The sequence below is a fragment of the Micrasema longulum genome, unplaced genomic scaffold (genome assembly GCF_059751315.1).
Source record: "Micrasema longulum isolate JH-2025_06_02 unplaced genomic scaffold, ASM5975131v1 h1tg000127l, whole genome shotgun sequence".
Classification (NCBI taxonomy): Eukaryota; Metazoa; Arthropoda; class Insecta; order Trichoptera; family Brachycentridae; genus Micrasema; species Micrasema longulum.
The window spans coordinates 2,883,770-2,901,787 of record NW_028277333.1 but is presented as its reverse complement, the minus strand read 5'-3'; the positions used below and the strand labels follow the sequence as shown (position 1 = coordinate 2,901,787).

Genomic DNA, 18,018 nt, shown 5'->3' with positions numbered 1-18,018 from the left:
GCCCTTTCGCACACACTGAAAATTGAAACGAAATTTAAACGTTTGTGCCCAAAGACGCATCGCGGGGCATGTGTATTGCTACATGTAAATAAACATGTACGTGATTACGCAAAAATCGCAACCATTTTTAGGGTGAAACTTGAACCTTTACAGTGGCAACATTCTTAACTTAACTAAAATAATGTTGATGCAACGGAATTTTTCAGTTACCAGATTTTGAGCCTTAACTAAGTTTAAATATTTAACTTTAAACTAAATTTATACCAACTTTGATGCAACCGGCCCTAAGAAGTACTACCTACAAGTTCAACGCTGTTTGCTTGAAGCAATCCAAAAAAAACGCCCAGATTTGTGTCAAAACAATTAATGGCTTTTGCACCATAATAATGCACCTGCTCACACTTCATTGCTAGTTTGTGAATTTTTGGCCAAAAACAATACTGTAACGATGCCCCAGCCTCCATATTCGCCAGACATGGCTCTGTGTGACTTTTTCCCGTTTCCGAAAATAATGAGAACCTTATCGTCGCTTTACAAGCATAGATGACATTAATAGCGCATCGCTGAAGGAGCTACAGGCTATCCCAAAGATCGAGTTTAAGAAGTGTTTCGGGGATTGGAAGAAGCGCTGGCACAACTGCATAATATCTAATAGGGATTGCTTTGAAGGCAACAACATTAATGTAGACAAATATTTTATTTTTTTTCAAAAAACGAAAATTCCCGTTATTTTCTGAACACGCCTCATATTATAATATGTAGTATATTATATTAGGAGTAATAGTGAGATCTACAGCCTCTTAATAATTCATCAAAATGTGTTTTAATAAATTTTGGACCAGACTGATTTATAACTTTAAACAATATATATTAAATGACTAAGTCAATACTAATTTATGCGCTTATTTAAATTACATAAATGCGAAGTTGGTGTTAATTTCAATTACATAAATGCGAGATGTTTTGTTGTTCCTACGGGATAAGCGGCACATATTACCTAAGTTATTGAGTCATACATGTACGCAAAAATGAATACTTGTTTTATATACATTTTAATATCGTTGTACAGTAAAACCCCCTTTTTACGTTTTTCAAGGGAGCAAGAAAAAGTAAAAAACTGAGGAAAAGGATGGAAAAAATACGAATTACCTAAAAATAAAATTGATTTGCTACACTATAGTGTACATATACTTCCAGAAAAATTGTAAAAACGGTGATAAGTGGAAATTGTCAATATTTTTATTACCTATTTTCAATGATTTCACTAAAAATATTTTTATATTTTTTCAAACAATATTATGTAATATGTTTTTTAATTTGAATAAAATTATTTTATGTGTAAATAAAAAAAAACGAAAATAGAATTTTGAATTTGCATAAAAGAACATAAAATAATTTTCCCCCTAAATGTTGGGAAATTTTATTTACACAGCATCACTATTTTTTCTATGGCATTACTAAAAACAACTGTCATAGTTCGAGGCATTTGAAACCATCTTTTTTATGAGTTTAAATATTTCTAGTGTTATGTTTTAAACATCGCAATTTAGTGATAATAAAACTTTATTGTTTCTAAACGTTTGTCAACTGCGTATCATGATTTGTACAAGTCAATATGACGTCTTTGTTCAAATGAAAACTAAGACTAACCCTAAAGGAAGACACTTGAACAAAAAGGTCAATTACACTGGAACTGCTTTGAATTTAGGTTAAGACAATAATTTATCCTTTATTAGTTGTTTACCTGTTTTTATTCCGCGCATCATTATTTCGACATAACTTTGGATTTTTTAACACATCAAATGAATTTTGAAATTTTTGAAGCGTGAAACCGGGTTATGAAAAATTAAAAAAACATTAATTAGGGGGAATATTTGTAGGAGAATGTATGAAGAAAAATGGGTCCTGAACATTTCGGTGTAAAAATCGGGAAAACGTAAATTCGAGGAACGTAAAAACGAGGTTATACTGTAATTGTAAAAATTCACAATAAATATTTACTATAGATTATTCCAGATTTTCAAAAACATCCTATTGTTTGGCAAAAAATCATTAAAAACTAAGAAAAAAAAAAATTGCAAAACTTTTTTTACTCATTCCAAAAACAGATTTTTGTTGTCGGGAGTTGTCTGTTTCCTGTAATTAGTTTAGCAATAGTAATACTATTATTTAGAAATTAGTAATGGAATGAATAATATTACGAACTTTTTGTCAGATCTGTTTACTGATCAGTTTACTTTTGTATTTCAACATGAAAACCAACATACATATTTACCAAATACATTTAACGCAATGTGTCACGGGCATCACGGTACAGCGTTGTGAAAAGGGTTGACACCGTCTGATGTACCAAAGGTCAAAGTATTGAATTTTAAAAACCAAAAGTCTTTCATAAATCAAGGTGCATTCAAAATAACAAAAAATGTAATACAGCACTCTCTTAGTAATCAACCAGTCGATTTTCTAACAACATCTATAATCCCCTGTTATTTTTGCTATTTGAAAGCACCAAATCAGGCTTTATATAGTTTACCAGTATTCGTATGTCGAATTCAGTAGTCCGCTGCGTGCCTTATGAATTAAAACGCCAAGCTCTGTAAACTTTGGTGCTCAGTTTGGGTTAAATTATTAAACATAGTTTATAAAATTAAATGTGATTTTATAAATAATTTGGATTAATTAAACTGTAAGATGCGAGTACAAATTCCTCAGCAAAAACTATTTTTACCATGTTTGTAATTTTACCATATTTTATATGAATGTACTACAGATGATAATCTGCCATTTTCAGTAATTGGACACTTGCCTGGTTTTTAGGGTGGCGAATTACTGAGAGAGTACGGTGAATATTTTTTTAAAATAGTACACTTAAAATCATTTTAAAAACATTTCAATTTGCTCACTTTAACACAACATAAAAAAATAATAGGCAAATTAAGGTGATGACTTGCAATTCATTAAAACAAGTTACACTTTGAATTAGCCAGTTTGGCTTACTATTTTCATAAACTTCGTTTATTGAAAGGGCTTAGTTCTCAAACTGTTTCAAAATGGTTATGAAGGGTGATGTATAATAATATCAATAACACAATCGAAATTTTACTATAGATGCCACAATTAGTTCTTGTAACCCACGCCATTACTTAGAATCTCTTATAAGTAAGCAGGAAGATGTCAGACCGGATGATACTTTTGTGAGTTCGGAAAAACAAATAGAACGTCTCGAGAAGTCCACTTTTTCACAGAACACCTGCAAAAAAAATTATTAATACAAAACAGTACTACATTTTTAAAAATATACTACAAGATTCTTTAGAATGTTACGTGGGTACGCTTATGTATGTCTCAAAATGTAAAATATAATATTCATGTACATTTAATTAGCAATTTCATGCCGCGTATAATTACATAATAAGACAATATTTGTCAAAAGTCTGTTCATTATTACAAGATTTTCCAAATAAACAAACCAGCCACGTGATACCCGGCGGAGAATAGCCTATTTCACACATATCATCTTAACCTAAACAGCACGGTAAAATTATAGTGGATTGACATTTATTAGATTCGTTGGTACCTATTTAAATTTGATAATATTTATATTTTTCTTTTTTTTTTTTTTAAAAAACTCCATGGTTAATAAATTAAAAATATCAATAAAAACGCCTCGGTTAATATATTATTTTAAAAAACATTTAAGTATTAGCATTATTTTAATTTACCCAAATATTAAAATTTTGGTGACCATTTTCAATGAGTTGTAAACAACTTACTATTAAAAAATGGAAATCAAGTTGGAGTAGAGTGGGGTTCAAACCTCGGGCCTTTGATCTGTGAGTCCGCAACACTAGCCACGGGACTACAACCCAATAAAAAAAATATAGTAAAACTTAACAAAAGATATTTTAATGATAATTTTATCAAAATTATTATTTCAATTTAGCGAGTTCTCTCAGGTAAAAATTCTGCAAAAGGAAATCGATTGGAGATTAGTCGGTCTCATGGTATACTGGTTATTGCGTTTGCCAGGCATTCAGTAAATAAATCATTGTAAAACAACAAATATTGATCCACCGTACTGTAGTATATTATGCCGTGTAGATTTATGCCGTGGCGTGAAATGGACCAATCATGCAATATCACGCAGTGGGCTCGTGGTTTGCACGCGCACTGCGGTTCAGTCTCCGTGAATGGACCGTTTGCCAGGCATTAAATAAATAAATAATTGTAAAACAATAAATATCCACCCACCGTATTGTATTTTATCGTGCCGTGTAGATTTTTGCCATGGTATGAAATGGGCAACTGTTAAAACAATAAAAACCTTAAAATAGTAGATGAATATATATATCTTGGACATAGAAAATCAAACGGCGGAACTGCTAGGAAGAATTGGAATGAGTTGGGCAGCTTTTGAAAAACTTAGACACATACTTGAAAATAAAGAGATTCCGATTTGTCTGAAAAGGAAAACATATGAATCACATATACTGCCAGTGACTACATATACATTAAAGACCATGGCCCTCACAAAAAGAATTGTAGAAAACCTCAAATGCACACAGCGATCCATGCTTGGTATAAGCCTAAGAGACAGAATAAGAAATGTGGAAATCAGGAACAGAACCAGAATAGCAGATATCATGGATCGCGTAGGACTGAAGTGGCAATGAGCAGGACATGTTGCGAGACAAGACCCCTAAAATTTTAAGATGGAGACCTTGGGAGAATAAGCGAGGCATCGGAAGACCTCAAAAAATATGGTCCGACAATATAGCTGCTGTGGGGGGTAAAAATTGGATGCTTGCATGCTGCTTGCAGCAACTGACTGAAAAAAATGAAAGGATATGGAAGAGGCCTATATCCAGCAGTTGAAGGCAGAAGGCTGTAGAAGAAGAAGTGAAATGGGCAAATCCTGCGATATCACGCAGTGGGCTCGTGGTTTGCACGTGCACAGCGGTCCAGTCTCCGTGAATGTACGGTAGCTCATTGGATGCGGACGTTTCACCCGTGAGTCGATGTGTAGGTACTTACTCGTTATGTACGGAGGCGACTCATATTATACGAAACTGGTGGGTGTGTTCTTAAGCCGAAATATTTTATAAAATGTATCCAATCAAGTATCTCGTGTCTTTAATGTTATTCCTATTTAAGCATAAGTCAGCAATTCAACGCAATGGAAATGGTAATCTGTACAAGGAAGGGATGTTAAGTTGAGAATAATACACTGGAAATATAATGACGAGGTAATCAGCTACACAAATACGCTGAAATTTATGAACATTGAAAAAATGTTTAAAATACAGGCAGTCCCCAACAGTACACAATTCACTATGTATATTATGTAAATATAGCCAGGCAGGATCCTGGCATAGAATGGATAAATTTTATGATAATAGTAGATATAAATTATTTTTCCAGCGTCAATATTGCAGCTGTCAATTATGTTTGTAAATTTTAATAAACAAAAATGTGTGGTAGAGTTTTTATCAAAAAATTGAGTTCTCACAAGAAACATTCTAACTTTCACATTTATCAATAAAATTATTTAAAGAATGATGAAGATATAGAATTCAGAGAATTATGTAGCCTTACTACATAATCAGCATTAAACGAGGCATATCCAGAAAGTAAGAGTACTGTTTGGCTCTCGAGCTGCGAGATTATTGTTTCCAAAAGTTGGCAATACTGATTGGTAGTGGGGGGTCTCCTGAACACAACGAGCACCGGCGACCCTCATTAATATGAAAATTTGCCTTGTAGTAATCGTTTCTGTGAAAAATGACAATAAGAAATCCCGCCAAGTGCAAGATGCGCGCTATCATAAGGTTCCTTCTTGCGGAAGGAAAAACTTCGACTGAAATTTTTGCATGGTTCAAAACTGTTTATGGCGAAGGTGCTATGAACCGAACAAATGTATTTAAGTGGTGTCGTAAGTTTAATGAAGGAAGAACGAATATTTATGACGAACAAAGGAGTGGAAGACCTTAAATTGTGAGCGATGACCGATGGTGCAAAAAATCGACAAAACTGTTTGTGAAGACTGCCGATTGATAGTAGATGAAATGTCTGCAATGTTTCCACAAATTTCCAGATCTCTGTTATATGAAACAATTACAGAAACGCTGGAATATCGAAAATTGTGCTCAAGAGGGGTCCTAAAACAACTGACAGAGCAGCACAAATTGAATCGGGTTGCAAGCGCTTGCAAGTTCCTTAAGCGATTTGAATTAGAAGGTGGGGATTTTCTAAGCTCCATTGTGACTGGTGATGAAACATGGGTGGATCATTACACCTCTGTGTCAAAAAGACGGTCATCACAGTGGCGGCACACTAGTTTCTCATCTACCGAAAAATTCAAAACCTAGATTTCGGCCAAAAAAATCATGGCATCTGTGTTTTGGGACCGAAAATGGATAATTTTTATTGAATTTTTGCCTCAGGGGGAGATGATTACAGAGCGATTACGGAGGGGATTGTTGACAAAGGGTGTGTCTGTTGCACGACAACGTCCGCCCGTACACGGCTAACGCCATCAAGGCACATTTGAACTCGTTTGGTTGGGACATTTTGAACCACCCTGCATACTCCCCTGACTTAGCGCCTTCAGATTTTCCTTCCTGAAGACTCAGATGGTCGGAAAAAAAATTCTAACCGATGAGGAGGTGAAACAAGAGATCTTGAAGTGGACAAAAGAGATGGCGGGAGAGTTCTATGAGGAAGCCATCAAAAAGCTTGTGGACTACGTGGAAAAATAAGTAATAATATACAAACAACGTATAGTATTTTTTTTTAAATAAAAAAATTGAGTACTCTCACTTTCTGGATATGCCTCATAAAATAATATTCAAAAAATAAATTTTGTCTGTGCCCAGGTGGATGAATAAAACAGTTATGTGTGTGAAATAGAACCAGTACCCTGGAAAAGTGTTTTCTGCTCAATAGCTACTCTCAGGTAAAAATCTTTAAAAAGGAAAGAGAGTGGCGATAAGTCGGCCTCGCGGTGTAGTGGTTGGAGCATTCGCTGCCATTCTTGCGGCACCTGGCTTGATTCCTAGCAAGGCCGGCATGAAATATTTTATTAAAAAGTAGTTTAACATTTTAAGTGGCGCTTATAGGTATTGCTATGGCAGAGCGCCCTTGAGGTGATTTTTACAAAAATGGCGCTAGATAAATTATCCAAACATACATACATATACCCAGCAGGCCATTTTTTTTTTCAAAACTTAAAAAATCAAATTTAAAACTTGAACATCAATATGGTAATAATTGAACATTAACTACCCCATGGCATGAAATCGCTAGTAAAATTTTTAAAACTCATTCAGTTCCAAAATTTTAAACTATGAAGTGAAATGCCTATATAGTTTACAACTATAAAAATATTGAATCTTTTAATATATTTCTCTTGAAATAGTGAATTGTGTAAAAGTTAAGTGCTACCTAAAACCGCATAAACACAAAGATACATCGCGTAATATCAAGAACACATTTTGCACATTAAACATAAACACATGTAGGTACGAATTTCATTACAAAAGCCAATATCGCACAATAAATTAAAAATGTAATTCATTCATGAATCTAAATTAACCTTTATCTTAGAAGAATGAAAAAATATTTTTTTTACATATTTGAAGACTTTAGAATCTCTAACAAATATATATATATTTTAAATCAAAGTTCATTATGAATTGTGATAATGCAGTTAAGGAAAAATTTGGTAAAGCAGTTTTAACTGAATACTGTTTTACCCGTGTTCTAATTCAGGAGAAAAAATACAATCATATAGCCAAGAAGAGGGTTAAAACTTATACATTTAGTACTAAGTATTTTTTAAATATGTATATTTCTCTCAATTTTCCATTAGATGAAGTTTATGGTATTTACACCATAAATACATATATTGAGAAAGAAAGTTCAGTTACATGCGATTCAGGCGCCTTCCATACATACATACTGCAGGCGCATCACTTGAAAATTGGAAAAGAATATGTATTTCGATATTTAAAAAATTATAAATATGAAAAAAAACAAAAAATTAATACACAAATAATATGCAAATTATTAAATTAAAAATAACTTTAGGGCGCACACGATTCCCAAATTCAAACAATATTTTCAGTAAGTATACATATGCATATTTCCTACATCAGCATACTAAATATCTGGGTGCCTCCTTGGCCTTGATAGTGTTCTCTGGATGCGCCAGATGCTGCTTTTAAAATTGAGTCCAGTTTTAATAGCAAATGTTTGAATTTTGCACATGCGCATTAAGGCTCATAAGGTTGTCATGTGGTTCTAGCCAACTCATAGAAACAAGACCATCCAATTTGTGAAATGCAAAGAAAAAACGACTCTAATAAAGTATAGCATAAAGTGTAAAATAGCAAATTATTGAAATTTGGGCTAAATTTATGGACATCTGTCTCGAGTTTTGTTTGAGAATAATGGAATTTATGGAATTTTACAGCTGCGCTCTGTCAACTTATAGAGAATTAACTATTCATTATAATGGATAATTTATATAATGCCATTTATGTGGCGCGTTTTATAAAACTGATTTTAATATGCAATATTGACTTTAATTTTGATAAAAATTTAAATAAAACTATTTATTTTTTCATCACACGGTAAGGATTTATTCAAATAACCGTATCAGATAGAAGTTGATTGAGGTGATTTTCACAAAAATGGGGCTATATAAATTATCCAACTATATATATATATATATAAGTTTAGGTAGAGAAAATTGAAAGTACTTATCTAATTAAAAGATATCGTCGCCGTTCAGGCAAAAGTCACTAACCCAAAAACCATTTAGAGAAATCGAAATTTGAAAGTTTGTAGACCAAAGAAAAATCTGTTTTTTGTGTTTTGCGGGTATTATGTACACAACATAATTCATTCATGTATTTTGATCAGCCTCGTGATGTAATGGTCAGCACGTTTGCCTACCATGCAAGAGATCTCGGGTTTGATTTCCGACATGGTCAATTTGAAATATTTATTTTTAAAAAATGTGTTTTTACACCAGAATATTTCATAGTCTCTGGACTGGTATCTGAAGCGTAAGACTGATCATCTTACCTTTATGTAATAAAAATGATCAAGATACACTGCGATTGGTGTACCAATGCAGTAATCTACGTACCATTAGGTGCGGAAAGAGAATGATGATTATTAATAAATTCGTTCGTACCCTTTTCATTAAAAATCTCTGGAAGGTTTTTAATGAGGTTGCTAAAATTAGGTTAAGTGACTTGCTAGTTTATAATCTAGATAATGCAAGCTATAAGAGTTAGTACAGGAAAGAAAATATTAGAAATCATTATTATAATGTGGTTAAAACGGATTTTTATTTAAAGAAATAATATTATTATGTTTTAATAAATTATAATATAAAATCACAGTGAAAAATGAACATTCGGATTTACGCAACATTTTTCTAACTAAGTTACCTTGGTGGTTATATTTGCCTCTTAAAGAACATAATTTTACACTTCGAATGGCATATTTAATTTAAAACTGTCATTTTTAGGGTTAGTGACTGTTGCCTGAATGGTGACAATATAAATAAATACACATTATTAAGAATACCTTTTTATGTTCGCAATGAATAAAAACAAATTATTTAACAATACTAATATACAAATAAATTACCAATCAACTCATACCTACCGGAGATGGGTTCAATTAGACCCTGCAGAACGAAAATTTAAAATGAATTTTTATATCATATTAAATTGAAATACAGATAAAAAATATCAAATCAGGATTTGAATGCGTTATTTATAAAAAATGGAAAATAAAATTGCAAAATATTATTTGTTTGTCACTAGAGCTATACGCCGTGGATCCCGCCAGCACATCATTCTCCCCGCCCGGGCCCATGTCCGCTCTCTCTCTATGCTGGAAGATATCGTCAACCTTTGACACGTGTTTTAGAGTACCTAGGTACCTATTGAGTTTTATAAAGATATATTTTCAAATTGTATTACTTTGTAAAAGTAAAATTAATTTCATTGTGTTTTAAAATACTATTTTAGTACCTACCTATTACTTACATTATATTGTTTAGTATTTGTATTATATTGTTTGTCATTTTTTTGTAAAGAACGTATGTATGTAGGTTTACTCGAACATTTGTGGTGGTTAGTTTTAGATGAGCACTAGCCAATCCGTGTCTTACAGTGTCAACTTTAATGTACACGATATATTTTATTTACCTTAAACGAAAGAGGAATTTCCTCAATGGCTCTGTGGATGAGGGTACCATTGACATAGAGGCAGTTGGCCGCAGAATCCTCAGGAACAGTGAGGGTGAAGTAACTATGTGACGCAGCGTTAGCAAGCCGACCTATCACATTGCGAGCCGCCTCCCCTTCTCCTACACACAGTACATCTGGCCCTGCGAGGGACACATATTGCTCCAATTTGCCGCCATTTTCAGGAATCTAAAAAAAATTTTTTTTAAAGATTACTAAAGCACTTATGACTTCTATTCGTTGTGTAGTGGATGTTTTTTTTTTTAAATCTTTTTGCGGCACCAACATTTTGTGATACATTAATAAAATATAATACTAAAGTGGTTACATACTAAATTTTACAACAAAATTAAAATTTATGGTATTTTGCCAGAAAGGTGAACTGATTTATAGAGTGCAATTACCTACCTTAATTGGGGTACAGGGATATTCTGGAAATGCTTCTGCCACAGCCCGGGCACCTAGCTCATTACTCCATTTCGAAAGTCCAATGAAAAATTCTCGACCTAGATTTAAAAGAATTAGCATAAAATCGGGGTGAAGGAATACACAACTGTAATAATACTAAGCTTTTCGAATATAGATAGTTTTAGAATATGTTGATAAATTCATGTCATTGTGCAAAATAAAACACAACCAAATGTATGTTATTATGTTGTGTTAACATTAAAACTTAATTTTTATAGTATGATTAAAAAAAAGCGGGAAGAATCAACTAACAAATATTTTATTTTAATCGTCACATCTGTCAATTCTTTGCTTTCCTTGTATAGTATAGTGCTTGTACACAAATAGAATAGTTAAATATGTAAAAAAATATCTATTCTAAATATTTCAATTGATTTAGATTTCTCAAATTGTATAAAATCCTATGTAAGTACAAACATATGTTTTAATATTTTAAAATATATATATATTGTGTGCATTGCATTGACAATTCACACATAAACAATTTTAAACTTTGTTTAAGACACTTAAATTCATATCAACTGATTTCAAATTGAAAGACCTATCTTTAGAACAAAAATAATGATAAACCACTTTAAACTATAAACCAACTATAACCATGCTTCCACTTTCCATTATGTTGTATCCCAACTCAAAACAGGGCTCCTGGCCTCACAGAGTTAGGGACAGGTTTTTTTTTGTAATATGTATATTTGTATGAATAAAAAAATTAAATAAAATAAAAAAAGACGCAAGTACTTAGTTGTTTAAAATTCATAATAAAAATTTATTTTTAAGAATTATTATCATGACATCCTAAATTGCATACTATTTTCTTTCATATTTATATTTGGAAAAAATTAACTTACTATAAAAACATATTGTTTAAAAAACTGTAAAACGAATTCCTTCTTTAAACGCGAGATGTTTAGAGAGGTAGAAACGTTATATAAATATGTTATAAACTTAAATGTATAAAACATACTATGAAAATATTTTAAATAAATAAATGAATACTTGTTAAAAATAAGGGTGTAAGTGCCATGAAAATGAAATGCTTGTGCCAAGAAAAAACAATTTTAGTAAAAAATGTCAATGTAAAAATGCATAAATGTATCTGGACATGTATGTGTATTGTAAAATAGCTTCGCTTCTTTTTATAGTAATAACAGGGTACAAAATTAAAAAAAAAAAAATTTATGAACATTGATTTAGTGCATAATAGCAATATAATTGAATTGTTAATTTTGAAAACGATCAAAGTATGAAATCAATGGTTTTACAGAAGAAAGAAAAAAAACATTATTCTGAAAAAAAATGTACAAATTGATATTTCATTGTCTTAGTATAAAAACTATAAAAATAAAATTAGTTAGACATTCATGGACTTAATTTGTACCTTCCAATATGGTTTTAGCGGATATTATAAATTGTCACTTTGGTCATTTTCAAAATTAAGGATTCAAATATAGAATTCATTTATGGAATATTTTATTCAGCCTGAAGGTGGGGATTATTACCACATTTAAGTCATATTGTACTAAAAGAACATTAAAATATATCTTGGATAAACGTGTTAGAGACGAAACACTTATAATCATGAATAATTGAAGAAAAAAAAGACTGTAAAATATATCGGTACGGCGTTATCCGAATTAAAACCAACAGCTTCGAATTCACATTACCAAGAGTCATACAAAGAACTATTTAGAAAACAGTCACAGCGATCCATAATCGAATTTTTGTTCAAATCCAGTAAAACCCGAAAATTTGGATGGAAATATTACACAGGCAGTATAAATTCTGTTATTTTGTTTTTAAGAAAGGACACATTAAACATATCTATTAAACATTTATTTGTTTCTTAGCTATAATTAATTAAATATTTAATACCATGTTAACTAGCTGAGGCAGTGAACTTTTATTTATTTATTATATATATACGGCCTAAGCCAATTACAACAGTTACATGAAGAAACATAAATGCAAGAAACTGAACAAAAAGAACATAAAACTATTTAGCAAAGACAAACAAGGGCAAAACCATAATTGTATACAATATATTAAAAAAAACGAAAGACCTAAAACTTTGAGCTAAACTATGCCAATCCAACTTCATCCCACACTGTTTAGTCGCGAAGAGATCTACGAAAAGCCGGAAGATCTATCCCAAAAAATTCCAAGTCGTGTGATGAATTGACTAATCTACACATTCTGGACATTGGGGCATAAAAACCAAAGTTGCTCTTAGAAGATTTTATAAATAGCAGATTTTGACTTCTGGTGACACGGTTGGGAACATGAAAAGAAATTGATTGCAACAGAGATGGGACATCACTTAAAGCATCACTACAAGTATTTTGAAAATGCATATAAGGTCCATCTCAGTTCTACGTCTCTCCAATGAAGACAGATTAAGAGATTGCTCTATTTCAAAATAGGAATAATTACCCCTTTGTAATCTGAGCAACCATGCCACTTTTCTTAGAAAACGGTGTTGGACAGACTCGATATGGTCAATATGAGTCCTGTAGAATGAAGACCAAATAGGAGAAGCGTATTCTAGATGGGGTCGAACTAGTGAGCAATAAAGAGTTTTGATGGTATTAATATTTTTGAAGTCCGCCGTCACTCTATTGATAAAACCGAGAAGTTTTGTTTACAATATTATCAATGTGTTCACGATAGGAGAGTTTACTATCTAAAGTAATGCCAAGATCCTTTATTGACGAAACCATTGAAAGGGAAGTATATTTTAGTTTTTTTCGTCGCGAAAAAGATATTATTTTACATTTGTCAATGTTAAGTTGAAGACAATTGATGTCGCACCATTCATTAAAAAATTATATCAATCAGATGTTAACAAAAATCTATACGCAATTAATAAAGGCACTTCAATTACTTATGTAAGCATACTAAAAAAAACAAACCTGTGAAAAGAATATCTCCTCCATTGAGTTTAGCATTTTTATCCAAAACTTCTACACTTGTTATATTAAATTCTTTCTTCAGTAGTGCTCGGGTGTGGTCAATCTATAAATAAAAATATTAAAACATTATCCATTCAGTATATACAATCTGGAAACAAAACAGGTTATTTTTAAATGAACCAAGCATTAACCGCATTTGAACGGATTTTACACATTTGTATTGTGATTTTACACAAGTTTATTGATATATTGTCGCTGCGCCGGCAATATCTGTTAACTTTTATTTTTTAGAAGTATTTTTGATTTCTCATTAAGATTACACAATTATGTTTCAACAAAATATACAAACATATTATTTTTAAATAAAATTATGTATATTTCCTTTTTGTTATCCATAAAAAAAAAAATTGTAAAAAAAAAACCGCCATCACAAGGTACATTGTTTTAATTATCTCTTTATTTTTTTTTAAATGCCAATAACAATTTTATTTTGTATTTTTTATGTTACTTAACATACATATATTGCCGACGCAATAACATTTTTTAGTTATTTCTTGACAAAACTCTGTTTAAAAAAAAAACATGAGCAAAAACAGGCATTTTTATGGAAACATGAGCTTTGAGTTGACTGAATAATTATATCATCCCCATTGATAGTAACATGATGGGCCTTATAAACCTGGTATAAAGTTATTGTGGTAGAAATTTTTACCACTGTTCCTAGGCATAGGCATATGTCCCTATATAAAGTTATGCCTAGGGACAGTGGTAAAAATTTCTACCACAATAACTTTATACCAGGTTTATAAATGGTAGAAATTTTTACCACTATGCCAAGACATAACTTTATACCAGGTTTATAAGCAAGGCCCTACATTGTGTAAATAGTTATACTTAGAGAAAAATATTAATAGAGAATCATTGTCAAATTAGCCCGTCCTAGGTTAGGTTAGTTAGTTAACTATAAAAATCAAACTTGAACAATAAAAATAAAATGCAATTTGGGAGCAATTAAAGACAATCAACATACAATAAGTTAGTTGGCTTATTTCTTCAGAAGATTTAACAACTTTCTTCAATGGTAAATAAACCTTAAATGGAGATTTATTAGTAGGATATTTGAAATGTTTTTATAGGACCAAAGCAATAATATCTCTATTAAATTCTGTAGAAATTTTACAGTTGTATATTTTTGGTAGCATTTACTTGTAATTATATTAGTGTATCAGAACAAAGGTACCATACCGGGAGTTAGTTAAATACACCCGGAATGCTTTAAAAACAGCATCACTGGCATTGTTGGCTCCTTATTTATTTGTATCATTTTAGTTTCGAAATGCTACAAAAAAAAAGAAAAAACTATATATAAAATAGAACTAGCAATATGTGTATATAAATAAATCAATAAAGATAGTATTCATCAATGGTAAAGAGAGAAAAAAAGAGGAGGGATTAAAGAAGAGACAGGAGATGTTTCATTACGTATAACTTAAACAGACTACTTAAGAAACATCTTTGATAGTTGAACATGGAGCACTTTAAGTATGGTAGGTGGAATGAGCCAACCACACACTGCGAGGTGGATTTATCCCCACTCAATTTCCCTTTTCAGGATTATTACCTATTGAAGCCATCGGAAAAACCCTCATCCAGAGTTCTGGTTCTTTTTGATACACATAACTATATTCTTCGTCCGCCTGGACACAAAAGTAAACTATGTGAAAAGATGAAAAAGACTGTGACTAATCTATGAGATGTAAACCACTAGTTAACCTTAATTAACCTAATGCCGGTGGGGAGAAAGAATGTGGGTTGGGCCAATAGTGTTTGGATAGAATTTCATTAAGATACTTAACAGGTACTTAACAGAGATAGTTTCTATTATGATAAAGGGTGTCACCTCGTAGCGTATCGGTTAGCATATTTGGCTATCTTGCACGAGGTCTCAGATTCAACTCTCGGAATGTTTGAAATGAAATACTAATTTGAAAGGGTATATTTTCACTACTATAAAGACAAGTTTTCATTAGTCCCTGGATTGGAATACACAGGGAAGCTTGAGACTGACACAATGCAGTTTTATGTGCACAATTTGGTGTGGATAAGAGCAAGAAGAAAAGTATTGATTATGTGACTGGATATGAGAAATTATAAAAGATCTCTGTAGTAAGCTTGAAGTTGTGGGTTCAGATTAGTGATGAAATTGGATAAGCTGGATAGCCGGATATCCAGCAGCTGGATATACAATTTTTCTCAGAGTTAAAAACAAAACTTTCAATAGGCATAAAATAAAAAGGGGTTAAAGTCTTTTTACGATATTTTTAACAATCAATTATTAATCAATAAGTTGCACATCCATACGGTTTTTAAGTTTAATAATTAATGGTTTTGGGTCATTTTATCCTTTGAGCTTCATTTTTTTCACGAAAACATAATTTTAATGAAAAAATAATTTTTGATAAACATTTTTAATTAGCGGGTTAAATTCTTTTTCTAGAGTGTATACTGAACACTGATAAATGTTTTTATGCAAAAAAAATACTATTTTTCAAATAACGAGGGTTATTTCTTTTTTCCCAAACTTGGTCAATATCAATAAATTAATTTAGTGACATTGATTTCCTGAAATTTTTGCAGTTTAATAAATATTATGTATCTGCCAGATTTTGAGTTACTATTCGGTATCCGGCCGGATAGTAAAAATAGGTCAGATACCAGATAGTTACCAAATATCCATTTCATCTCTTGTTTAGATTAAGTATGGATGATTTTTTCAATATGGTGCTTTATAAGACATCTATCACTATTCATTACTAAGTTAGTCCGGCCAGCGATATGCACTACCAGGTCTCATAACCAAGATGAAATCTGATCTTCAGGGAATTTTTTTTTTTTAATATTTCATGTTCGTTATGAGAAACAGAGAATGTCTAAAAAGCTAGAAATAATGTGTTACTTATATAGCTGGCTTGACACAGGCACAGCCTAAAAAGCCTTAGTAAGTTCATTAATATTTAAACAAGGGTAATTTTGAATGAATAAATAAATATCAGTATTAAGGGAAGGCAGGCAAAAGAATGGTTAGCAAAAAAAAACAAAACCTAAAAGGATGGTTGACTAAGCAAAAACCAAATCTTCATTAAACAATTATATATAAATATATTTTTTTCATATTAACACTTTTGTCTGAGGACTGAGCACCTAATGACAAACTGTTTATACTTATATCAGTTAATCAGGACGAAAAGCTACTGTATTTTATTTATGTTTTTGTCAAATGTCATGCAAATTTTTCTTTTTTAATATGTATATTTTATTATTTTTATTCTTACTGATTTTCTTTAAAATTAATGCTTACACTAGAAATCTGTAATGTTGTGGACTCACAGATCAGAGGTTCGAGGTTAGACACATTAGTTATGACAAATGGCTTCTCATTTTTAGCAGTTACGTACAACGATCCCTTATAAGGATAACTTATAAGGATTTATTATAAGAATAACATCAAATCAAATATTGTCAATTTGTGCATTATTTTTATATATTTTTTCAACTGATTTTTAGTGATTGCAAACATTGGCAATAGTTTTCTTTATTAATAGGACATTTGGAATGTTTTGGAAATAACCCAAGAAATATTACCGTTTAATTATGTAGAAATTTTTCAATATTTTTTTTGTGGCAATTTGCAATTACCCGAGTAGTGAAACAGGTGGAGAAGATTGTGCGTAAACTAAATACTTAACTTAAATTTCGGTTTTCAGACTTGTCTTACTGTAATGACGATCAATGTAATGACGATAAATTGAGACATTTCAGTAATTTTAAGTACTTACGGAAATATTTGTTTTAAAAATGCTCAAGTAGAAAAATTAAGAAAATAATGTTTTCTTGGGGATTTCCTACTTATATTTATTTAATTTTTACCCACATCCTTTTGGCGTTGCGGTTGTGACGGGCTGGCCATGACAGCTGTTCCATTGAGGACAAAAGCAGTATCTCCGATGAAGACACTGTCTGCGCAGGAGTCAACGGCTGGAAGCTCCAGGACATGGAGACCTAGTTCCTTCAGCAAACGGACCAGCGAATCGTGTTGGAGACGAGCCTCGGCTACATCCACCGTTGGATACGAACTCAAGGAAGGACTTACGCGAGAAACAACAGCGTTTGTGCAAACTATAGACTCCATGGCGACTGCGTTTGCGGCAAGCGCTTCGAACTGACGAATCAAATTTACAATTAAAAACTATATCGCACCAATATTTCACAGAGTAATAGTTAGAAATTAGAAAGGATAGAACTGTAACGACGGACTAAAGAAATATAACATATAATACATTATACTGCTGGAAACTGGAACTATATGTCACGGA

At 31.7% G+C, this 18,018-nt stretch overlaps 1 protein-coding gene across 1 annotated transcript; it reads right to left on the bottom strand.

Annotated features, from left to right (window-relative positions):
* Positions 1-694: 694 nt before the first annotated feature.
* On the bottom strand, positions 695-18,018 carry LOC148284382 (N(G),N(G)-dimethylarginine dimethylaminohydrolase 1). Its single transcript, XM_088241327.1, has 5 exons — positions 17,577-18,018; positions 13,646-13,748; positions 10,677-10,774; positions 10,230-10,457; positions 695-3,250 (listed from the first exon to the last, which is right to left on the bottom strand). Exons 1-5 carry the CDS (start codon positions 17,832-17,834, stop codon positions 3,140-3,142), a joined length of 798 nt encoding a protein of 265 aa, XP_088097453.1. The 5' UTR covers positions 17,835-18,018; the 3' UTR covers positions 695-3,139.